At 38.9% G+C, this 26,398-nt stretch overlaps 2 protein-coding genes across 3 annotated transcripts; one reads left to right on the top strand and one right to left on the bottom strand.

The window, feature by feature from the left end:
* Positions 1-16: 16 nt before the first annotated feature.
* Positions 17-11,612, bottom strand: LOC108011358 (uncharacterized). Its single transcript, XM_070996623.1, has 2 exons — positions 11,519-11,612; positions 17-1,457 (listed from the first exon to the last, which is right to left on the bottom strand). The coding sequence occupies exon 2, from the start codon at positions 1,389-1,391 to the stop codon at positions 1,248-1,250; it is 144 nt and encodes a 47-aa protein (XP_070852724.1). The 5' UTR covers positions 1,392-1,457; positions 11,519-11,612; the 3' UTR covers positions 17-1,247.
* On the top strand, positions 6,623-25,406 carry CrebA (Cyclic-AMP response element binding protein A). 2 transcript variants are annotated; one of them, XM_036815166.3, is made up of 7 exons: positions 6,623-7,648; positions 19,053-19,263; positions 21,079-21,575; positions 22,147-22,369; positions 22,445-22,596; positions 23,183-23,326; positions 23,431-25,406. In XM_036815166.3, exons 1-7 carry the CDS (start codon positions 7,595-7,597, stop codon positions 23,623-23,625), a joined length of 1,476 nt encoding a protein of 491 aa, XP_036671061.3. In that variant the 5' UTR covers positions 6,623-7,594; the 3' UTR covers positions 23,626-25,406. The 2 variants fall into 2 exon arrangements, with proteins under 2 accessions (XP_036671061.3, XP_036671060.3); XM_036815165.3 differs by having other exon boundaries at positions 22,147-22,596.
* Positions 25,407-26,398: the final 992 nt, after the last annotated feature.

The following is a 26,398-nucleotide window of genomic DNA, read 5'->3' as shown; positions in this document are numbered from 1 at the left end:
GACGAGGTTCATTGAATTACAAAATATTCTGGTCCCCGTGAATCACCTCAGCACCCAGTATTTTTAGTTGGGTTTTCAACTACATATCTTCCATTATGTCATCACTGGCTTGCAGAATCGACATTACAGCGGTCGATGGTTCCACTTATTTCGCTGAATATGTTTACACAAGCCGAAAAACTTAAAAATTAATATTCAATATGCTCGCACATTCGTGCATACTTATGTATGTACATACGGACAAAAAAGCGTCAAAAGCGTGAAAAAGACAACGCAACAGAAATCATTGACCTCAACAAACGCCGCATTGGCCGTATTTAGTTTGTGGATAGCTAAAAACCAAGACGTCAAGCAGAAAAATACTTGGGATTAGCCGACGCGACTGGGAGTTACTCTGTCGCACAAAGTTTTATTATCGTTCATTTGAAATTCAGACTATTCTGGCTTTATCAGCGATAGAGATACGAAATTATCACTAAGCACGCTCCAATTCATTTTAAGTATCTCAATTTTCAACAGAACAAGGGACCTGGACCTTTCAAAATATCTTAAGATCAACGTTTTCTCATGCGACTGTGTTGTAACAGCAAAAAATCACGTAAACGACAAAATGAATATTTTGAAGGAGAATATTTTACATTTCATTATTCCAAAGTTGAACCACTATCTGCCGGCCATATAATAAATAACTAAAATAATATAATCATTGCTCTTATATTACTTTGTGGCTAGTTCCTAAAAGGTAAGTACTTTTTTATTTACTTGGTCTAGTGTTTTCCCAACTCTACAAGTAAAAGATATGCCTATTAATTCGTGGATTCATTCAAGAACATGATTAAATTTTCTAATCCTATTATTTTATTTTAGTAAAACATGTAGCACTACGATGTTTTTATCAAATAAGTGTGAAGTAGAAAAGTAGTTATACAGTTGTAGTTATATTACCTGTTACTTTTGTTTTTCGTAATAACATATCAACATGTTCACTATAATTATCCTATTAGCTTTCTTAATTTCCTCATTTATTCAGTCTGGAATTATAATATAATTTTCTGTCTGGTATAGTAGAGCGAACGAAAGTATTGAAAATATATCTACACTTACAAATTTTTGAAATTTTAACTATAAGAAGTCGAATGTGTAAAGCATTCCTTCATAGCATACCGATTTTCATTTAGTGGAAGAAGAGTACCCAATCTTCGAACTCGCATTTCTCCTCGCCCCTTTACCCTTTGTTATGATATAAATCACATGAACCTGCGATTTGCCCGAGGTGTATTTCTTCTGAAAGAGAATACTTCCATTATTTGCACCATCATGGCGGACGGACACCATTGAGTGGATCGATCGGACGGGAGAATTTGCACAAAATCTAATTTATTGTCAAGCATTTCCAATGACGATAAGACAGAAATAAGCGCTGCCGGTCTATGCTGGTTAACTGTATCGTCGTGCACCTGTAAGAGGGGAAAATATAAAAATATAAATAAAATCAATAGGGGCGGCCAGGTAGTGAGCTGAAGTTCTTTATGAAATTGTTTAAACAAGTGAAAACGTAACCAATCTTTTGTTGTTGCACGGAGCATGTATTTGTACTTTATTATAGCCCATTTCTTATGGGCGATATTTGCTTTAAATGCAATTGACAGATGGACAGAACGGATGACGGGAAACATCGATCGAGCTGGAACAAAAGACTGCTCAATGCGCTGACGATATGTGGATTCAGTTGTAAAGACAACGACGGCAAAATGTCTGCTGCGTTGCGTATGTTTACACGACAAAATGTACACCTACACCTACACCCCATCCCGATCGACGAATTGTATATTTAATTTACAATCCACATGTACATTTATTTACAATCGTGTCTTAATATCACTCGCCACCGTTTAAAAAGATACTTTTTCATGGGCCCAAAACAAGTGGCTGGAAATATGATGATGACGATGACACGATCGTTCCCAAAATGTCCTGAGAACGGGAACGGGAAAACAACAATGAGATCATTTATTATTTTTAGACAAAAGTAAATGCGTATCGCATCTCTAAAAGGCAGGTACGATATGCGACGTGCGATCTTCAACTCTGTTTTTGACAAAGTGATAATGATGAAACTAGGTCAGAACGTATTGTTCGGCCTTTTTGCTGTCGCTTTCAGCCAGAATAATTCCTCAATAGTACAAAGGGAACTGGAAGCTGACTAAGTGAGGAATGTCTAGTGCAATTAACAACTCCTGAAAGAGATCAATGTCCTGCTAAATACTTTGTGTTGTACTCACCATTTATTCGGATAGCAAGCACGAGCACATATTTTTAGATGCCTTGGCATATGTTTTTATGCATTTTCTTAGTACTTTTCCGAGGAACACACAAAAGCCACAGGCACAGCTGCTTTTTCATATGTGTCGCTAATAATAGCATATCATTAAACAAGACAATTTTGTTTAATGTGCAGAATAAATACAACTTATCAGCTTGAACGCGAAATAAAATTCAAACTTTAAGTCGGATGGATTTGCCATGGCCGCATAAATATCTTTTTCTGTATTGGTTCTCAAAAGAGAGCACACACAACTTAAATTTATGCTGAAAATAATTAGCGATAAGAAAATTGTGACCCGCTGGGAGTGAAAAGAAACCCTAACAGCTGATACGAAATAACTCATATTACCAACATGATAAGCCGTCCTTTGTGTCCTGTCATGGAAATCCTTATCTGCAGAACACCCAAGAAAACCCAAACCATTACTAAGAAACTAGAATTCTACCTTGAGATACCATTCCATTACTAAGCATAATGCTGTAAACTTTGTTAAAAATAAAATCTTTTATTACTTTTGAATTTCGAAATCATGGTAGCAAATATTTATAATGATTGTGTTCGCTGTGGGCGATTCCGAAATGATAACAGGAATCTGCAATAACAAAAATTCATTCATGGGGAAAGTAATTAAATTATCAACCCCAAAGGCATGACAGCAGGGGAATCTAATCAGAAGTCTCTGCCATAACGCTAAATTATATTCTAAAAGAAATCTCGAGTGCAGATTAAAATATTACTGCAGATAAACAGGAAGGGGTAAAGCTGACGGGAGTGTTCAGACTAACAGACACCTACATCATACGTACACCGTCCGTCTTTCATCTCCCAACATCAACTGAATTGTATCTTTATTTTTCCAGTGAACACCCAGCCTAACTCACACCCATATACCAAAAACCTTTTTTTTTGGATGTGAATCACAAATCAAATAAAATATATATAATATTAAAAGAGAAAAAGGAAAATATACGAATAAGCGTCGTCAGTGGCGAAAAATATTTGTGCCAGCCATAAGATACAATATATCTCTTTCTGTATATACTATATAACTGTAAAAACCACTTGAAGCGTCGCCAGCAGAGTGGAGTGCGATCGTATCCGTAGAGTCAAGAGAAGAAGAAAGAGAGGCGTAGCCCCGTAGAGCTCGAGCTAAGAGAATCGGATCGGTGAGCATTATTTTTCTGCCTCGCAAATTAGGGGCGGTGTTGGGGTACGAAAAATATTGGGAATGGCCCGGCTCGACTCGGCTTTACCCGCCAGAGACGCAGACTGCGGCAGCGAGCTATGCGGGTTCAAATGCGGCCAGCATGACGAATTATTACACACAGTCTCGCGACTGGCAAATGAAATTTATGTGCACAGAAAGAAAAAGTTTTTGCCTTTGTAAAAAAATCTTAAAGGTAGTAGAATACCAAAAAAAAAACGAATCAGTGAAATAATATGCTCAAAGAGATATTTAGATTTGTATATCACTTTGACATTTGAAATCGAGTTCAATTCTTCATATATTTGCATACTAGGCTAGATTGCGATAGGTACGTTAAAAGAGGACCGGTTTCAAAACCCAAGCTTAATTTTAAAATATTTAACAAATAGTTTACACCTACAACTAAACTGTTACAACTGTTACCATCCCCTGTCACTACCAAGAAAGGTCTGAGTTCAAGTACCATATTTAAAAATAATTCTTTAATTTATAATGTCGACTTAAAAGATACAGACAATCGATTTGAAAATTTTTATAGATAAATACAACGTTTTCCGAGTTCAACTCCCACCGCTTCCCTATATTCTCGTTTAATTTCTTTGTCAACCAAATTTTAATTCGATACTTTAGTCATGTAGGTTTAATGTTAAGTGTAATATTTCAAAAAGTGTATGTAACATTTTAACATGTTTATTTGTATTCCAAACATGAGGTGTGAAACGACTGTCAAATTTTTCTTTCCGTGTACAACACAAAACACTCATACACTTAGTCGATTCATGTGGCTGTTTATACACTCACAATGCACATTGATGATGTTGTTGATGGGATTGTGATTCAAGTGAGTACGAGTATATACATAAAAAATTGAAACAAGAAGGGAAAGGCTACCCTTGCAAATTTACCATAAACCGCTTAAATTGACACCGAGAGTCAATTGATGTGGAGCCATGGAATCGATCAAGTTTGACAAGATCATCTTAACCTTTTTCCAATTAGAAAGTGTAACGAAATGTTTGGGAATGCGAACCAACTGATTTCCTCTATTAGACGAAGCGAACAAATTTCTATGCCAGAACTCGGAGAAATTCTCTGTGACCAAATGGCTTGAAAAATTAATGTACCCTACACCTAAAGGGAAGGGCACCCAATGATCTGATCCCTCTCAGTGGCGTCTTGTTGGCCCAGCAGCTATCAGAGCTCATTGATCTGGGAGTCTCAGTCTCGGGAGCTTGTCTAAGGGGATTTTCAATGCGATAATCAAGCGAACGGGCGGACTATGTAAGCCATATTGGGGATTTTCAAATTTTTTTAATGAATACAATAAAATCACGGCAACAAATGAGAAATTAGTGGCCGAGAGCGGTGTGTGTATTTTGTGGGATATGGGATACATGACATGCACGGAGCTATAGATATAGCTATAGCTATGCCCCTCCATATGTATTACACAAGCGTTTTTGTGAAAACATCGCCGTTGTCATCGTCGTCTGCGCTGTATCTGTTGCCCGGGCAGCTTTAAACCGGATCTTTGGTTTGAAAGTACATTCACTTTGCGCCGTCGACGCTGACGCTGCGTTGCAGCAGCAGCAGCAGCAGAAGTCCAGGCCAGGCCAGGCCCCAAAGATCCATATCCATATCCATGCCCCAAGACCACAGACCCCACTGCAAGATCCGAGCCGAGCTCCAAACTCCGGCAAACAGCCTTCAAATGACAGAGCCAAACGACTCGGCTTAACTCTCCTCTCTGTATGGCATGGTCTATGGTCTGCACATGTGCATAGTTCAAATAACTTGGTCAAGTTGACAAGATCAACGGAGCGAGTGTTACCAAGCGGCAGCCAGCTAAGTCGGGTCTGGTTGCAGAGCGGGGAACCCCTCTGCGGTCCAGTCCCCCTCCTTTTTCCAAATCAAATACTCGTACCAACAAAAAATCTATAATAAAAAACAGGTTAACAAATGTTGCCGCAACGCTGACGTCGACGCAGCTCGGAGCGTCGGAAGAAACTTGTTTTCCTTTCCTATGCGGCTCCGGGTCTCGAATCTCAAATCTCAGGCCTCTGGTCTCCGGTCTCCGGACCCACGACGACGTCAATGCAAAGCCGGCTTACGACAATCAACTTACATTCACTTCTCAAAGCCCCAAAGAGCTTGAAAGTTTCACTAAGAGCACGGTTTTCGGGAGAGAGTCGCATACTATCGAAGTCGAAGCCGGCTGCCCGCATGTTACACAGTATCAAGGTTAGATCTGTGGCTGAGAACCATGGGAATATTTCAGATATCAAGAGTTAGATGCAACAACCCCGAACATATATAGTAACTTACGGAACCAATAACTTCTAATAACCGATTAGGCGATTAATGATCTTACATGTACAGTAATATGAGCAACCAATAACTTTAATTAAACAATGGGATAAGGACCGCGATTAGATGACTATTTGGCATCGATTACTATGAATTATTGAATGTTGATAAGTTCTGCTTCTTCATTCCTAAGAAGTATCTAACATTTATGCCAATTCACCTTTGATTAGCTGATTTGAGAGGTTTGTGAACAAATATAGTTAAAATAGATTTAAAGTACAAACAATATTGGCAAAGTTTTGATCTTTCCTACTAAAACTAATTCTTTTTATTGTAACTATACTAACTATACATCTAAAACAAATATAGTAAAAATAGATGTAAAGTAAAAGCAGTATTGGCAAAGCTTTCATCTTTCCGCCTAAAACTAATTCTTGTTATTGTTATAGTGAGAGGAATACTTTGGCCCACTAGAACATACAACTAAATCAAACGAATATGTCATGGTTCTTCATTTCACGTTCCTGTTCGAGAAATCCGAAAGATATATTTAAAACCTAGAGGGAGTATCACCTGTTCGAGCTTTTCCATCTGGAATTCTGAGCGCAGTCGAGTTGCCGGCATTATAAGCGCAGAGAGAGTAAAAGAGATAGACAGAAAGAGAGGGGTATAGGTGAACGAAAGAGATGGGGAGAAAGAGAGAAACGGCGAGCAGCGACGTCGGCAGAGGGCTGACGTCTCGATTCGTTCGTTCGCATCCACAAGAATTTCACCGACATTTAGTTTAGTACCGTTTTTGGCTGCAGTCGCACTACGGACAGTTTATTCTAATTGTGTGCTACCATCCCATATACATCCAAACCTACAAATATTATTGCTATAGTTAACGATATTAACTACACATATTAAATGCTATTATACACGGGCCGAGCAAAGCCATTTTAAAAGCGGTTTACTGCCCCATCCACACACAAAACACATGAAAAAATTAAATTAAATCAATTGAAATCGTAATCAAGTCCAAAATACACAGCGAAGAGAAAAATCAAATAAACTAAATTATATGGTTATCAACGTTGAAATCTAAATGTATAATAACTAACTATTTTCTATGAAAATCGAGTGTTCCGTTTCCGAATCGGGAAAAAGTTAAAGTTAATAATTCAATTAATGTTAACGCCAAATATAATCCGACGAGAAAAAGCGCATGCAACAAGTTAAATCCAGCCGACAGTTGTAAACCAAGTTAGATCCGTACACAGATACACCCCAAATACCACTACCAACACGAATGAATGCCCGGTATACACACACAAACGCAAAAATCACACACACACGCAGACTATAACAATGTCAAGTGAAAACATTCTCTGGAAGCAACAGGTTTCCCCCTAATAAGTGTTATAAAGAAGCAACCAACAGTCATCACCCAGAACTGTTCGTTTTGAAAAAAAGTAAAGAAAACGAGAAAGAGAGGTAGAAAGAGAGCACGAGGAATAAGAAGATAAAGTATAAAGAAAGAGAAAGAGCGGAGAAAGAGCCACCTTTCAGTCGGTAAAATTGTATGAAAATAATAGAATAAACTAAAGAAGACAGTTTTTAAGTGGGTTAAAATAGAAAAAATTAAAAATTAGTGTGACTGCAACCAAGTGGAACCGAATCTAACCAAAACCAAAATCCTAGCCATCCCCGAACCGCAAGATCAACTAAAAGAGTTCTTAGAGCGCATCTGAAAGCGCCAACCTCAAAGAACCATGGAATTCTACGATGGCGACCTCAAAGATATATGGGACTCTGACTTAGATCCGGTAAGTGTTCAAATTACCGCTCCAAAGCAAAGAGGCGAATAGCAACATGTACCTTATATCAGGCAGAACCATTGATACTTGAGAGCTTTTATTACAGCAGGTATGCTTGATACGGGCCATATGTGAAAGTTAAAGCCGACAACTTGAACGAAACGATAAGAAAATGTTCGAGATATAGGTAGCTCTTATAGTTTATAACACACTGAAATTATATGTGGACATTTCTCAACAAAGGTTAGGCCATTCGACTAAACTTGATGAACTCCGGTCTTTGACCAGAGGCATCTTGAACACACGATTATTAAGTCATTTCGGTATACATTTTAAACACGCAAGAGTCGTGCTTCCACAAAACGAAATTGCATTTAAAAATCCAAAGAAAAACATTTTAATGACCCACATTAAGCTTATCAGCTGGGTAGGAAAACGTGAACATATTCATGAGCTGAATTCTAAGTATGATGATCGATTTGGAAAGGAAAGAAGAAACAAATTAAGGGTAAAGGGTCCCACGGAACTTAGCTAGTTTTCTTTTCTCTCTCTGCATATTAAGTAGTTCGCATTTATATGTATGCGATCACCCGAGAGAACGTCGATCACCACCGAAACTGGCCTACGATCAAACCTGTCCCAAACAACCTCATAAAACTGTCCGCTCGCCGAATCACCAAAAACCCAAAATGGAAAAAAATAACCGTATAGTGTAAAAGAATCCAAAATCTAATCGAATTGCCCGGCTACCAGACATCTGACACCCGTAAAATACAACGCACCTAGAATCACAGTTTTGATTTCATGTTTGTGGAGGACGTTCTTAGAGTGCCGAGCCCATTGGCATTACCCAACCAAGAAAACTTTGCCAAAAAGATATGATATGGCTGAATCGAAACAAACCCTATTCCAGGGAGCCGAAAAGGAAAGGCAGTTCTCAAGGCTTTTATCTTGGCAGCTACGTGCCCGTTTTGAGAGAAAAGACAATTTTTAGTGACTTTTTGTGTTCGAATATATCAATTTACATGGTTTTTGATAAGAGACAGCGACTATATCATGCAGCCAGGAAACATTTCTGTTCATAACTTAGAAGTTTCGCTGTCCTACAAAGTTATTTTGTGTTTAGCGATAATGATAATTGGAGTTTTCCAAGAAATTAAAAGAAATTTATCATTAGCGAACGATTTCTGTTTTGGTTGTTTTGTACTCGAAGTTCTTTCTCTATCACCCCCGCAACTTCTACTGCTCATACGGCAATCGTGAAATGTTTCAATATAATGAAATGAGTGTGTGCTGGGGGCTGAGCTTCATTTGCGGAGTACTCATAGATGTAGATGCCGTCGTCTAGTGCTTATCGCTGCGGAAACAGTAATGAATACATGTCGTCCGCCCGTCCATCTAGCTCCAGTCCGTTCGTTTCACTTGTTCTTGCTTTTGTACAGAGAAAAAAGTAGATCTATAAAAAATTAAAAAATATTTTTTGATGATTATGCAGAATTAGCAAGAGCGTTGTAAAGGTCCGGGTTCAAATCCCACCTCAAGAAATCTTTATAGATTTTTATATATTCGAGTAATGTTAAGTTTGATAACGAGCATAAGCATAAAGGTCCGGGTTCAAATCCCACCTCCCTCCCAAAAAGACTTTGTATATTTTTATAGATATGTGAATAATGTTAAGTACAGGTGCGTTCTAAGTTTTAAAACGAAAGTTATTGTGATAGCCTTGATCGTAGACTCAAAGGTCCGGGTTCAAATCCCACTGCTGCGCCATGATTTTTTATGATTTTTTCTTTCCGTGTAGAGGAAGCTCTGCTGGCCGAGCACAAAAGAAAAGAATCTATTACGGCATGGGAGGAGGACACATGTGGAGTTGATAAGGGGTCGCTATCAGCTGGTCTAAATGCAAAGTAATGACTTTTTTCGCCTGCCGCTGCTGCTGCTGCACTTTGCAGCTAGTCAAATAGAGTATGGCTCGTCAGTGTCATTACTATTAGGAGATAATAATGCGCGCCGGCGACTACTCGACTTGTAGACAATGTAGACGGAGGGACAGAAATAGGCCCAATGCCCGGGAAAATGCGCGTGCAGTTTTTATAGGTTTTGTTGTATTGCGTTTTTTCCCGCCCCGTAAGCAGTACAGTATACCCGTACCCGGGGCGTGCGCTCAATTACCTCATAAGTATCTCAAATGCCCATGTGTGCCCATAACAAGAAATTATCGGTTTCTGCGGCAAGTCGCCGTGCTTATACCCTCCAACGCCTGGTGGGAAGTAAGATCAAGACCAGGTCAAGATATCATCCAGGGTCAGATAGCGAAATTCCCTTGAAAGATCTCAACCTTTTGTTTTGCTAGCTATCAGTTTCCTATTTTAGCATTATTTTAATAATATAAACTATCATTCTCAAGTCTCTTCAGGCATATCAACAATCTTATCTCAAAGTATTTTGTAACCAAAAAATAAAGCAAAAAAAAAAACTGGCTGCCAGATAAGACCTGAAATGCCCAATTTTGATTAGCTTAGCGCACCGCTTTCCACTTAAATGGGTGACGAAAATAAAAAATAAATAATAATTATAATGCCATGGGATTTTTTTTGAACCAAAACAAAAAACTAAAAATAATGACTTGGCATACCGTACCGATAATCAATTTTATTAAATTGGCAAGTCGCTCTATAAAGGGTATAAAGTTGGAAAGTCCCAATAGGGGTTAGCAGGTCTTCAGAGAGCTGCGACAATGTCACGTGCTCCGCATTGCCGAGATTCCGATCATCGCTATCAAGAAATCCCCTACCTTTTCATTCAGAGATCTTGGAGTGGTTCCCCTCTCTATCAGTTCAGAGCGACGAAGAGTTGACACAGCGAAATCTCTAAAGCTCTTTACAAACACAAATATACGTGTATAATCGGGGGAATTCTGTGAAAATCGATGGGCGGGAAAACCCAATGACAATACTGATCGGTAATCATCCGGGAATACATTTTACTAAGAATACACTTTATAAAGAAAACAATTTCCAGTGCAAATCAAAATATCAAAGTTTCAACTTGACGACTTTCGATTCTGGTCCAGCCTTGATAAGAAAATACATAATAAATTTATTTCTGCTGAGTGCTGAAATTTTCATATTTCGTTGATAAGAAGCACATGGAAACAGAATGCCTAATTCAGCGGATTTAAAACTGAGCTTATCTTCTGAATAGCTAAGTAGATGTAGAATACTTATATTGTACAAAATAAACGAAAGGGTTGGGGGTGGAAAGAAAGCGAAATCTGGGGGTCCGAAGACTAGGCTTTGAGCTGAAAGTCATCAAGATCGTCGCCGATCTTACCTCGAAGAAGAAACTCTTTAGTGGAACTCTACTGGTAACAGTAAACTGCCGAAAAAGATTACCTTGGGCAAAATCGGAAAAAAATAAACTGCATTTGCCTTCACAGAAGAATGCTGACCAAAGTCAAAACCCGTTGACTTTCCTAAATACTTTTATTGGACAAAACGGAGAGAGAGGTTGAGAGCTAAAGAAAAGACAGGGAAAAACTGCAGCATTAACAAGAAGTCAAGAAGTCAGCAACTTTTCCCCGCTTCCATTGAGATACAAGCGAACAAAAAAAATTTGTATATTTTTGACATTTATAGAGCTGTTCTTTTGTGGGTTAACTTTCGCTTATATAAGCAGAATATGGACAGGCCAAAGCCAAAGGGGGCGTGCATAATGGTATTAGCAATTTCTTTTCGGCCAATTCGATACCCTCTATGGTCCATGTAGCCCTGCTGCCTCGATGAATGCAAATGTGCATTTCGTAGAGTTTAGGCCGAGATTTTCTAACGGCCGAATGCAAGGCCCGCTATTTAAAATGCACACGAGAATACTACTTACTATCCAACAAGAAACGGAAAACAGAAAAACGTGCTTGGCAACAGACTTCGACAGCGACTTCGACTTCGGGAGCTAAAAGTCTCGACAATCGACTCTCGAGAGCATATTTGAATAACTAGTTCGAGCTGTGCACGATACTTTCAATATGGTCTATCAACGTCTCTATATCTATATCTATACGATACGATATACGATTTTTGGTGTATTGGTGTGTTGTATTGCTTAACTTTGACATTTCCAATGAGCCAAGCGTTGCAATCTGCAAAACAGGTTAAAGCACAAAGCGAATGCAAAGAAACCCAGCGACTATTGCAAATTTAGCTCGCTCCAGCGACACAATTTCTATGCCAAAAGTCCAAACATATGGCAAGGCAGCAGAAAAGCAAAAAGGCAAGGAAAAAAGCGCGCATAATTAAATTTGTGCCCCCACATAGTATTGGTTTACATGTGCGCCAGTCTCGCTGGCTCCTCTCGCTCTCTAGATACAGATATAGATATATATACACATATATTTTCCCATTCATGTCGGCCATTCATGCGGATTTACACGCGCTGCGCGTTGCAGGATGCGCAGATATACGTAGTGTCCACGCGGAAAACCCTCTCTTAGCTTACTCTTTTTGGCCAGATTTCGAGCAGCTCTCTTAGCCAAAAGAGTGGGCGGCCATTTGGCCAGCTGTTCGCGTTTTGTTTTTGACGTCAATGTCAGGACGTCGGAGGAGTTGTTGTGGCCAGGGCCCGAAGAGTGTGAATTATTCATGGAACCGCTCTGAATTTACAATATGTTACAGCTTCCTTCTTATCGAGGAACGGGGTCTTTGTGGTAGTAGGCGTGGGCGTAGCAACATATTGCCAGTGCTAATGAAGTGTTATACGATAAGTGTAACAGCAGGCAACAGGCAACTGGGAAGCAACAGTTGGAGGCCTTTTGGAGGCGGAGAAACAATGGGAAAGGAAGTTGACTTTGAGGATGGGGTTTCGACTAAGGGATGGGGTTTCGAATCGACCACCCACTGCTGTCACACGTTATTGGAGTTGATACCCCTTTAATCGCTACAGACCTTAAGGATCTCGGGATGTGGAAAAATTATTTATGGCTCCCTTCTAAAAGACAGATTTATACAAGTTCAAGAGATGGATTGGATGGATATAGGATTTACTCGACCTTTAATATTCTCTAATGTGGTCCCAAAAACCTTTTAATGAATAATCCTTAAAAAAAAGATATATTTACTATACGATATTATAATGACCTAAAACCATGAACGATATTGGTAAGACGTCTTGGAATCTATAAGCTTTAAAGACTTTTTAAAGATGTTAACGGACAGTTTGATAGGACCACCCCTTACATTGATATAACGTAACTTTAAGCACCATATGGACATTCAGGACGCTTTGTAAAAGTTAAGGAAGAGTGTTTGGAGTTTATTATACAGGTTATATACTATAAGTAAAACGCCCTTTGTACTTACTTTCGGTTGTAAATATAGTTAACGGTAATGTATTTTTTAAAATTGTGCATTTCGTAACCCCAAAACGTCCTCTAATCAGATTCCAAATCTTCGCTCAAAACATCAAAATCCATTAGAGAGTCATAAGTTAAGGCCTAGAATTCCGTAATTACCCGCTGACAGCAAATTTTTCAAGCATTATCTTTCCGAGAAACCTTGAAAGTGAATTCATTATGGGTTCTCCAATAAGGTCGCCCAGCTCTGACTCATCGGCGCATTGCCAAATTGGTTATGTCTGTTTTGCATATATGCAGATGTACGCTTTTGGCTTTTGGCCGCTCTTCGAAGATTTTGTGAAAGGCATTAGACGGTCTCAAAAGCTGAGACATTGCGGATCTCTGTTGAGCACCCACTATGACTATCTCAACACCCAGACCGAACTGCAAAAAAGATACGATCTCTGGGGATTAGGATAACGAAGACTGAAGATTGTGGGGGTTTTAATGGGGGGTGTCTTGAACCTCCCTGGGCACCATCTCTTCGCATTATTCCCCGCTTATTTTCATTTTTATTTTTCGGTTACTTTCACAATGATTTCCGTTTGGCGAATCGTTGGTGTCAGACGTGCTGCTTACGTACTTTCCTCGCACAAAAAGGCGCACAAACATATGTTGGCGATAAGGTGAACCCGCATCGGACCTTCCGCCCACCCGTTTTCGCTTTTCTCCATCTATTTATACACATATTAGGTTATATTTATACCGAACGCAGGGCCAGTACGTCATTGAATTCTCAGAGGATTTGCATTTGCGGCTGCAACAGGTCGCATACGTAATATTCCAGTTAATTTCACGTTCTGATTAAGCCATTTGTAGTGCATTCTGGCGGGGGATTTCTGGTTAATTCGCACTTTCTTTTCAAGGCAAAGGCATTTGACGATGGCCATTTACATCGTAGCCCCATTACCATTTACCACGCTCACGAAAAACGAAACCGTAGCAATTTTTCAAGTTAAAAGGCAGTTCAGTTTCTGTGTTTTTGTGTTTTTTTGGTTTCTGCTCTTTTTGAATTGTGGGAGCACCTTTCACTTTACCAACACACCAGTGGCGAATGATGCAGCCTGGGCATAAAAATTGGAAAGAAATAAAGACTCGGCTAAAAAATGCTGTGCACAACACAAAGAAAACGATACATACATAATGATCCGCACGCACACGGCTGCAGTTTTATAAATGTGAAAGGTTTTCGCTTGCTGCAACATTATTTAATCAATCCAAATTGTGGAGCAAGCGAAAAAAAAGCAAAATCGAAAAAATGTATAGACAAAACAGTCAAAAAGGAAAAAAAAAACAAAAAACCCCAAAGGAGATACAGAGGTTTAAAAGAAAGAAGAAAGAGGAGAAACCAAACCGAACGAAAAAAACTATAACCAGTTTAATTATTTTTATGAAATTGTATGTTTGTGGCTCTTTTTCACCCTTTCTTGTTTCGATTTTTTGTATTTTTCGGGAAGAGAGACCTGAAGACTGGAAATTTGAATAAAATTGTATAATGGGCAGACCGGGGGACCCGGCAACACCAACACCCATATGTGTATGTTAATTTCATGCCGTAAGATAAAGAAAACCCCTCCGGCGGCTATTTTGATTTTTGCCTTTTTGTTTTATTCCACCTTTATCGGTTCCAAAGTAGCTGGTTGATTGGGTTCCCAAGTGACGTACCGAGTGCGGGGCACCTGGAAGAAAGGGCAGAACGATTCTCTGCACGTGACATCCGAACGGGGCAACAGGTTTTTGTGAATCGCCAACGAAATGGGGTCAAACGATTGCATTTCACAGGCTCCGATGGTTAGGCAATCGATCGCCGAGCCAAGTCAAGTCGGGCTTAGCCGCGTTCAAGCGGTTTTTGTGGCCCAAGAGGCACTCCAGCTCCACCTCCATCTCCATCTCCATCTCCAGTTCCAATCCCAACTTCAACTCCAAGTCGAGCATCGCACCACACCACACCGCACCGCTTTCCACTTGAGAAGGCGCCCTTAGCCATTTCACCGGTGCCGCGCTTTCATTGGAACACACAAATCGGAGAGGTGGCAGGGAAAGGGGCGAAACCCACCTGAAACGTGCAACAAGCGGTGCTACAGGTGCACCCGGAAAAATATTCACCACAAATGGTCATCTATTCGATGGGATTGCATAACAATAACTCGTAATATCACGTAAAGAAGGAAAGTTATTAACGATAGATCAAACCGGAATTTAGTTAGTACATTCGAAATTCCATAAAGCTTTTACAAATAGGCGATTAGTTTTTACTTATTGTCTTCTTTTTAAAAGAATTCCATCTTAAACGTTTTTAATTTATTAATACCATGAAATATTGGGAGAGTTTTATACTTTTTCCACCTTTCTTATACACAAGTATTCCAAATCTATAAAATGGTATAATATTCCTAAAGTCAAAAGATTAGCGAATTTACCAGTGATCGCAAAGAAGCTAATCCTATGTTTTAATATAATACTATTATAATACTTTTAATGCAGACATCAAAGTGTAAAAGATAAAATAAAATAACTTGCTTTTAACAGAATGTTGAATCTATAAAAATCCACTTCAGCATTCTCAAAAAAATGGATCACTGAACACATTATTGGAGTTAAGAAACTAATAGGCGTAATGTAAATATTTATCTTATAGTTTACACAATTTTCTGACAAGGCCGTTTTGACGTATATTATTTTCCAGTACTATCAAGTCCCTGGGTTAAACTTCAGTTTAAAATTGATAAGATTTGCGACTCGATTGATGTATAAATAGAATTTAAAATAAGCAATAGTTATGATATGGGGGTTGGTTTGTTATTATAAGATATGATTCGGGATTAAATGGGTACGGTGAGGCCTGAGGTAAAATATGATGACGAGGATAGGGAATTGCAATATGGAACTGCTGTGCGGATTTTCCCTTTGTGTAGAGCCCCACCTCCCGAACACGATGCCCCCACCTGATCCGCAGCAGCTAACAAAAGAGGTAGCAAATGCCTGCGAGCATTTTTGCTGTCTTTTTCATTTTTTTCTCCTGGCTTTCTTCTTTCTTTCATCATCGGCAGGCAGCATACATATTTGTATACAGACCGATGGGTATATGTTTGTACGACTGCCAGTATCTGTGTTCAGTATCCCCGAGTGTGTGTGCCTGTATCTGTGTTGCCCGTTTTGGTAGCATTTTTCAAGAATTGCTAATTCTCAACAATTCCCGAGGTTCGTTGAACTCATCATAAACACACACCACACACTGGGCACGCACACTCTCATTTTATTTACGCTTCTCGGTGCTTATAAGTAGTATACTGTATACTATATACCATACTGCTTGCTGATTCTTGGCCCGATGTATGGCGACGGCTAAAATGCGGAGAAAGCACTTGTGTATTTGTGTTTTAATGCACTGTCCATCGAAACGAAAAAATGCGAGGGCCGGCCCACGAGTATTAGCATAATGGGCGGATCATTAATTCTCGGTTATTCCATACTTTCGTTGGCTTTCAGAATTTATGAATTACAGTAAACATCGAATGACAGTAGTCGCTTTGGTCAAGAGAAACTGCTGCCTAATTTCGCACTTTCTTTGGCCATTTGCCATTTTTTTAATTACTGGAAAAGTCATTAACACTAAACCGTTCATTTTTAATGAAACTCTGTCCCAAGTTGGGAAATATATATGTCATATGGTATTACAACATATAACTAAATATAAGAACATACGAATGGCCTTAAAGATACTTAAAAGTATTTAAGTCAGTGTGTTTATACTAATCAGTAATTATCGATTTTACTACTACTACCTCCAATTTAATTCATGATCTAAGTTAGAATTTGCAAAGTCATCCGAAATAATAATAGCCGATTAAGAGAGGCATACAAATGATAAATTAATTTTGTTGCTTCCTAGAAAAGCTAAAATTCTAAATCAAAGTAAAAAACACCGTTCTCAGCTCGGAATTAAGGCGAATTTATAACTAATTTTATGTAACGCGTTGACGTATTGAAATGGAAACTTTGAAAAGTAAAAACTTGTTTTAGTCATAATAGTAAAGCCTTAGAGATCATTTTTGGTTACGCCTTTGTTTATCTTTTCTAATCTTTTTCTTTTATTTCTACGATTTGATATGGCAAGTCAAGAGTTTGTAAATTTAATATGATTAGAGAGTTTATGATATATGGAAGTTAATCAATTTAAAAAGTAGGCCGACTATAGAGAAAATAAATTTTGAATTTGTGATAAACATATTAGAAACCGAATTATTTTCACAATGAATCTGGAATTTTTGAGTGTGAATTAAAGTGATCTTAACTTTTCTTCATTGAATAAAGCCATTAAACCAACCTCGTTTGTGATTGCGAGTACCGCATTAAGAGTTTATAAATGCACGCGTGCAAACGGTAATCAATGTTTAGGCTCACGGGTATGGTATGTACCTTGTACGGCGGATTGCGTGGAAGAACCCAAAGAATCCGAAGAACCAAAGACCCACAAAGAATCGGGAAGAATCGTACCTGTTTACATATCTACATACCGCCATCGACGTTCCCTTTTTTTTATGGCCAAAACTGGATTCCACTTGGTTTGGCTTAGAATGTGAACTTTGGAGAGGTGGGGCCCGGCTGGCTTTTTACATACAAATGTGTTTTTAAAGCGTAATTACATGCACTTCTTTATCGCAGACAGACAGACAGACAGTCACTCACTCGAATATATAGTTATATCCATGTGCATATTTGCCACAGAAAGCCGCCTTTAAATGGGTCAGCAATTTATTGCCGTAGATTGCCAGGGGACAATTAAGCGGATCCAGTCCAAAAATCTGGCACATTCGGGATTACATCATCGGGGCGGGCTTTAGCGTTCAAATTAAATATATTCTGGAGCTGTTTGTTTTCACCATTCCATTCGGCTCTTCGCTTTTTGGCGGCAAATAATACTCGTGGAATAGAACTTGTTTGAGTTATTTGTGCTGCACTCTGATTGTGATTGTGAGTGATTTCCAAGGTTGGTTTTAGCGCTCATCTCAGCATCGAAACACTTAAGACTGGGCCTGTTTATTATAATTAATTACAATCTTGCCCACTCCACTCTCGACTTTTAATATAAATTTTTTCCAACCATTTGCCAACAACTTGCGTTAAAACTCGATTTACTACTTTAATGAAACCAGGGGCAATGACCAATAAATGATTTTAATAGGTCCTTCAGGACGTATCCCTTTGGGGGACCTTTATAAATAAACCCAAGTAAACTAAAGTTTAACCATAATATACCAGTTTAATTATATGATTTCTGTCCAAAACCAATTTTAGTATCAATCAAAATGGAACCTTAACTTTAGTGATAATAGCACCTTTCGGCTTCTGAGAAAATGAAGCACCCACTAAATTACCATTATGATACCCTTAATAATCGAAAAAATACCTTTACCCCAACCAAATATAATTCAAGTACCAATTACCCAACCTAGAAGCGTTTCTCGGCCCCTACCCTGTACCCCACCTAGGTAAGAAATATTCCCACCACTGATTTGCAGCCCCCAAAAATTAATGACTATACGAAATATTGATAGCTCTAAAATGGCTCTCTCTGCTGATTGCCCAGCCCAACAACAATTATTTCAAGGGTACGTCCGAATCGCCGAGCGTGGTCGATGGTAAAATGTCTTCTGATAAGATTGACAACAGAAATATATTGCATAGCCACCGTATGCATGGGGCAGTTGGGATCTGCTTTATGTACTTCTAAAATCAAATCAAATCAGTTTTCTATATATACCCATATATATATATTTTTTTGCCTTTTGAGCTATCTGCATGGCCCGTGTTGCGTTTTGGGTGTGCGATTCTCGTGTGATTTCGCCATAGGTCGTATATATGTAGGTATGGCAATTGTACTTTTGTTTTTCGCATTCAGTTTTTGTGTTTAATTATATAACCGTGCTATCGCTGTGCAACACGACTATGACTATGAATGACTTTTGTACATTTACTAATTGCGAACCATTTGTTTGTTTCCAATTCGGTGCCCTGTTACAGGAATCCTTGAAAATCAGCCCCGATCACGATATGGACGACTGGCTGTTCGATCGCGACGTCAAAGATCCCACCGTCATACTCAACGACAAGCTCATCTCGGATGCCCTGCTCAATGGCACACAGCCGATCAAGACGGAGCACTCCTACAGCCTCAGCAGCGACGTTGACTCCCTGCCCGATTCACCAAAAAGCCTGCAGGCCAAGATCGAGGGTAAGTCACTCGGGGATGGTACTGGATCCCTTATCTAGGTATACTTCATAAGTGAAAGTTACGTAATGCCATCCAAGTTCGTATAAAAAAGCTCAAGAAATATTATAGATAATGAGGAACTTCTTTCCCTTAGATAGATCTTTAAAACTCCTTAAAGTTGAGGTACCACTCATGTTGATAAGTATGCGATTATACTACATAGCTATGGTATTATATGGAATAAATACATTGGCTAGACCATTTTGGACAAATACTATCATAGATTGAACAAAATGGATCGTGTTTATATTACTTCATATGGGTTATTATAGTTATTCTTGAAATAGAATTGTAAAATAAATAAATGAAATATAAAATATACTAGGAGGGTGAACATCAAACGATTTCTGAGTAAGGCCAAGCTACTAACGATAACTTGTCCTTGTAATACACAATGTAAACGAAATATAATCTGTTAAAATATTTACTATACCAAGAGGTAAACCTAGAAAAGTCAAGGAATTCAGAGTTAAACAGAGCTATTACAGATAACTCGGGCCATTGCATCCAGACGTATGTAGACCCAGTTTTTTTTGGGGCTGTCTGTAAACCCAAATGGCAATCCAAACACAGTTGGCAGTTGGTTAATTTAGGCCAGGTACATAGTGAAAACAACGCTGGCAAGAATAACAGTTGAAAAACAGTTTCAGATCCGCTCTGTTCTTTTTCTAGTGTCGCGGTAGCATTTAGCAATTTAACGCAGTACTCGTGCATGAAGTTTTGTACTTTGACGCGATATCAGTTGTTCGTATGTACGGCAGCAAACTGTGTATAATTACCCTGCCCGAGTTCTGGGCTTCTCTTTTTTCCATTTTTCGAGCTGTTATTATTTGTAATTTTATGGAAACTGTACGACAACTGTGTAAATAAAATTAAAACGAAATTTTTCGTAGTTGTGGGGGCCGAGTGCTGGTGGTGGTGGTGCAGGGACGGGACAAAGTTTTGCCAGAAAAATATAAAAAACTGAAACAACAGAATATCAAATGCAAACACAAGTGCAACTCGGGGAATTGACGCGTGCTCTGGCAAAGGAAAGTGATCCGTTGTTTGCTTACTTACAGACTAGAACTCCAATTCTTTCATAACAAATGTGGGTTAGACGCGAAAATATTTGGCCAGCATATTTGCGCACATATTCTATTTGATTCCGGTCGTTGTCTACCAAAAAAAAGAGTCTAGAACAAATACGGCTGTGAGCTAATTATTTTAGTCAAAAAATAACCATTAACTAAGACCAACTAGAACCAATTTTAACTGACGTAAAGCAAATCTAAGTAATTAAAGCCAATGATAGATAAATTGATCCGATTAAATAATTTTAAGGTTCTTGTTGTTAGCTTCGAACTTCATGATCAGAAGTAATTAAAAAAGAGTGATCTAATTAAATCGAATGGCCCTTGTGTAATCTTTGAATGAAATACATACACTTAAGAAATTTGATTTAGGCACTTGAAAACGTGGGCCCTAAAATAAGAGTGAAATGAGTTTAACGATAAAAAATTTAAATTAGTTCTCTTAAAAATGTTATCTCTCATACGTAATGCTGCCGCTGTGCAAATATGTATTTTCTAACAAGCTGTTGGTAGTTTTTTAGGATGACGTGTCTATTAGTATTTATTTTAGACTAAAAGGAAACTGTTCTTGTAAACATCCAAGAAATTATAGTTGATTTTTTAAAAATAAGACTGTTCTCTAAAAATTAAAATATTGATGACAATGTGTGAAAACAAGTACTTGAAAAATTGGATCTAACCTCTATCTCACTTTCTCCCCCAGACATGGACGACGAGTGCTTTCCCGCCATTTCACCGAAGACGGCGACCAGCGGGCGCGTGACCATCGACCCCAAGTGCCTGACCTTCCACGCCCCGCCCACGCATGCCACGCCCACCAGCCGGCTGAGCAGCAATCCCGCCCTAAACACCTCCGTCGCGGATCTGACACGATCCTCAGGCCTGCAGGGTCTGCAGGCGCACCAGCCACACCACGGATCCGGGTCCAACCACGTGGTGGTGGCCAGTCTGGAGCACTTTCAACTACCTCAGCACCTGTACGACAACGACTGCAGCTCCTCGGTGTCGTCGTTGCGGGATGGCAGCATGTCGCCGGACATCTGCTCCGACATCGAGATCGACGAGTCGGCCATCAAGGATGAGCCCATGTCGCCGGACTCCAGCTGCCCCGCCAGTCCAACTTCGCAAGAGAGCAGCTCGCAGCACCAGCTCAGCCTTAATCTGGCCCACCTGCAGTCGGAGTTGCTATTCGAGCCGAAGGTAAGGCCACTAAGTTGAATTTAAACCAGCTCCCAAAGAATTCGCTAATATACCAAGATCACAAAAAAATACTAAAGGTATGTGCATTAAATGTACATCCACTAAGCTGAATTCCAAGAAGCCCCTAAAGAGATTGCTAAATATACCAAGAGCAGTACAAACACCTAAAATACACCAGTTATGTAAAATCGCTAAGTCGAATTTCAATCAGCTCCTAAAGAATTTGCAAAATATACCAAGATCAGTCAAAATACCCAAAATACCTAAGTATGTACATTGTACATATATGTTCACTGCATTCATTTTAATATTACTCATCTGTACGAAATTAGGGTTGTTTTACTGAATTTCTTCAAAGCAGTTCGGAATGCCCATGAACAAAATTTGAAATATTCAAATATATAGTTTTTCAAAACTTAACCAACCTAATTTAGTTTGAATTGAGCAATTTCTTTAGTGAAACAATTTGTATAAAAAATAAAAGTCTATTCGTTTCCGAACTATAGTTTAGGCATTAACATGTAAAACCCCATTTTCCTGCTTTTACTGACCTCCTTGATTTATTTTTTAGCACGGTGGCCTCCTGCTGGCCACCAGCATCAACAGCAACAACAGCCTCATCAAGTCCCAGCAGCGCCAGCAGCAAAACCTCGTCCAGGACAATCTGCTGATGGCCAAAATGGCGATCAAGAGCGAGAAACAGAACGCCAGCAGTGGCTCCGGCAAAACCCATGCCCATGGCTATGGAATCCCGCTAACGCCGCCATCCTCCCTGCCCAGCGACGATTCCGAAGGTAACTTAACACCGGAACACTTGTTTTCGCCCCTGTCGCCCAACGCTTCCGTTTCTATCTCCGTGGCCAATCCAGCCGGCGGAGAGTCAACCGTACGGGTCAGCCGCACCGCTGCCGGGATCACGCGATCGTCCTCCGGATCCACATCCGGATCCGGCTCCAGTTCCAGCACAACGGCCACCTCGACAAGGCAGCCGATCCACACGCCGCTGATTAGTTCGCAGCCGGTAAGTTAAAAATACTAGGTACACGTCGGTCATGTCAATCTATTTAATTCTGTATCACCCAATTCTTAAAAAAAAAAAAGTGATACAAATTTCCTTAAAAATATGTTTTTGAATTTTAATGCACAGTTCTTAAATAGATTAATCACCATAAATAAATTAAAATATAAAGACAAACTTTTATTTTATAGAATTGTATTGCAGAATTTTTGTAAAATGCACAGATTGCTCACACCATTTAATTCTTTAAAAATATTAAAAAATAAGAAGATAAATAAGCGACCAATTGCTTTTCTTAGAAAATTGTTTTTAAATTGAAGAGCAAAGTTCTTAAAAAGAGTAATCACCATTATTAAACCGGAAGATAAACTTAACCTTGTATTTAATGGTTTTGTTTTGCACTTATGTACATTATAGAGATTATCACATCAAATTTATTCTAAATACTTGCTAAACGTCAGATTACTCATAGGATGTGGAGTACATTTTGGGAATTATTACTAAGTCATTTGGGCGATTTCGCAGGGCGATTTCATCATTCACTTATTCAAGACTCTTGCCTCATTAGACTTTCACTGGTATTTTGCAGAAGGGCTCCACTGGGACGCTGCTGCTGACGGAGGAGGAGAAACGCACTTTGCTGGCCGAAGGCTATCCGATACCGCAGAAGCTTCCCCTAACCAAAGCCGAGGAGAAATCGCTCAAGAAGATTCGACGCAAGATCAAGAATAAAGTACGTTAAACATTACACTTTGGTCGTAAGCGGTGCAGCGTCAGCAGCTTCATCGTTTACAGCCAGCTTAAGGAACAAATCTAACTTATTTGATTTCCTTTCAGATCTCTGCTCAGGAAAGCCGCCGGAAGAAGAAGGAGTACATGGACCAGCTGGAGAGGCGCGTCGAGATCCTGGTCACCGAGAACCACGACTACAAGAAGCGCCTCGAGGGGCTGGAGGAGACCAATGCCAATCTACTTAGTCAGCTGCACAAACTGCAGGCCCTAGTTAGCAAGCACAATGTGAAAAAGTCCTAAAGCCCCGGTTTAAGAGCCCCTGAAGTGCCAGGGGTTTCTGGAACCGGAACCGTTTCTTGTTTGCCCGCCTTCCCGAGTTATATTGTAGATCTATATGTGTACGTCTTCAGTTTTTTGTTTCGATTTAATCAGTAATCAGTCTGGGAGTTTTTCAAGAATTTATGTGACGATGAAATTTTAATGAATTTTCTGTTCGGCTTTTGGTTAGCACAAAGCGGTAAACATTCCCCTCCCTCCTGCTCCACCGCACCCCCAATATACTATATATTCCGCAAGGCCCTGATGCCTAGATGCCCATAACTAATACCGTATAATTAATGTGTATGTAATCCTAGCTACTTGTAGGACCTATATTATATAGCTATGTATATTAGTCATGCATTCCTGTTATATAAACTTGATCTAGAGCTTAGGCAAATGACCAGCTGCTACAACAACCACAATTACAATTACAATTACGATCGAGAAGCTCAAAAGCAGAAGCCAATCCAGAAAGCGTCTAAAGAGAAGCTAAATAATAATATTGTAATTAAACGAAATCAACAGACCAAAAACAAAAACATAAAAAAACAGCAAAGTAATGAAAAGATTTAAAAAAAGAAATGAATATAGCTGATCGCAAAACGGGCTCTAGCTAAACATCAAATCCAGATTGGAGACGATCTAAGAGCAGCGACATGTACATTATGTTTTAATAATGATTGAATGAATGAACGAAAGACTCCCGGAGCCCAATCTCTGTGCTGTCTTTGGCATGACTCTTGTTCCTTTAAACGATATTTCTCAAAACAAAAACGAAAGCTGAGACGATATAAAATACCTAAACAATTCCATAATGTAGCTATTTAGAAGGATTATATAACGAACTATGTCTATATGCAGCATTTAAGTTTCTCTTCACCATCTGTTTGCCAGCAGCCGTCAAGTTGGAGTCACAATAGATGGAAATCATACGAATTTATTTCGGGTATTCGTATCCGTATCCCCAATTCGGTTCCGTTCTCCACCTGCCGCGTTGCCTGGGCGATTTAAACAATTTCCGAGCCAATTTTGAAAATGAATTATTGTTTGTTAAGTTTTATATTATAAGACGGCGGCTGCCCCGACCGAAGGAGCAGAACCCAATTCAATCAAAATTCGCAGCAATTATTTTGTTTTTTATGTTTACCATTTGAGTTTTACGTGTTAGTGCAATTTTTTGGCATAAATATTTATACCGATATCTTTGTATTCTTTCCGCGGCGATCTGAATGAGTCATTCTAGTTTAAATTAGTTGAATTTATATAAACAAAATTACTTAACGAAAATTTTAAGCGTAACACCATGATTTCTTATCAAATCAATAATATCTATACAAAATAATTTAGCTATTTTTATGTATGTCTGTGCATGTGTGTATAAATCAAGCGGACGAAGTTGTGCAATTGTTAGTAAAATTTTACATGAAGGATATTTAGTAAAAATACGAAAATTAAAAATCAAAGTTGAAAACGAAACGCTCGTGCAATGACAAAACTTTTTATTAAAACGCGTTAAACAAGCTAATTGAAAACAACATGAAAAATACATTATATTTATATATGCTAGTATGAATAATGTACGACTATATACTATTTTTTGGCTATAGCATTTTAAACGCATATATTGTATGTTTAACGTTGAAAGGAAAAAACAAAACAAGAAAATAAATCCAAAAAAATTGTAAAACTTTTATGATTGGTTGCTGTAATTTGGCAAAAGTAAAAGTGCAATTCCAAATAAAATTCATACAACCATAATAGCAGCACTGTGCAAGTTTTATTTTAGTTTTTAGAAAAACCCATTTATTGGCTTTTAATGTTTAATGTCTTTTCAGGAACACTAAAATTAGTATTTTTTATTGGTAAAATATTAGTACGGTGGATTACGGTATTTCCCAGTCTGTTGAGCTGCTAAATGGTTTAGTTATAACCGTTACTGGTATGGTAAAAGGGTATACTAGATTCGTCAGAGAGTATGTAACAGGTAGAGGGAAGCGTTTCCAACCCTATAAAGTACATATATTCTTGATAAGGATCGCTAACCGAGTCGATCTAGCCATGTCCGTATGCCAGTTTGTCCGTCCGTATGAACGCTGAGATCTCAGAAACTATAGGAGATAGGCTATTTGGAATTGGCATGCAGATTCCTGAGTTTCTTGCGGAGCGCGTGTTTGTTTCAGCAGGGTACCACGCCCACTCTAACAACTTTGTTTTTACTATCAATACCTACATATCTGAATAATAATCAATATTTTGCAATTCAATCGAGATTGCACACCACAGCAGGAAATTAGCTGTTTGCACTAATACGCCGCCAAGCCGCTAGGGGCGCTAAAGGCTAGTTGGCTCTGTAGGCCAAGTGGTGCTGTAGAAAAAGAAAGTAGGTGGCGCTATAGATTAGGTGTGTTATTGAGAAAAGCAAATTTGCTTTAAGCATATCTCCGTCTTTCTCACACTCCCTTAAGCTGAGTAACGGGTATCTAATAGTCGATGCCATCGACCACAGCGGTTTCTCTTGTTTTGGTTAATTTTGGATGTGCTGATAAATAGCTACTAGACAAAGAAACTTTAGCAAGTTGTGACCTTATTTCATACAAATCCATGGTAACATTTTAGTATCATCAAAGAGCAGTATTTACTCACTTTACTTTACTTTATTTATTTGTAGTTCTTCTAATCTTATGAATATTTTTTGGCATTAACTTAAAGAGAAAAATGACTTTCCGAAAGTTAAAGAACATGTAACTTCTGT

This window comes from Drosophila suzukii, chromosome 3 (genome assembly GCF_043229965.1).
Source record: "Drosophila suzukii chromosome 3, CBGP_Dsuzu_IsoJpt1.0, whole genome shotgun sequence".
NCBI classification, from domain to species: domain Eukaryota; kingdom Metazoa; phylum Arthropoda; class Insecta; order Diptera; family Drosophilidae; genus Drosophila; species Drosophila suzukii.
This window is presented reverse-complemented; position numbering and strand designations above follow the sequence as displayed.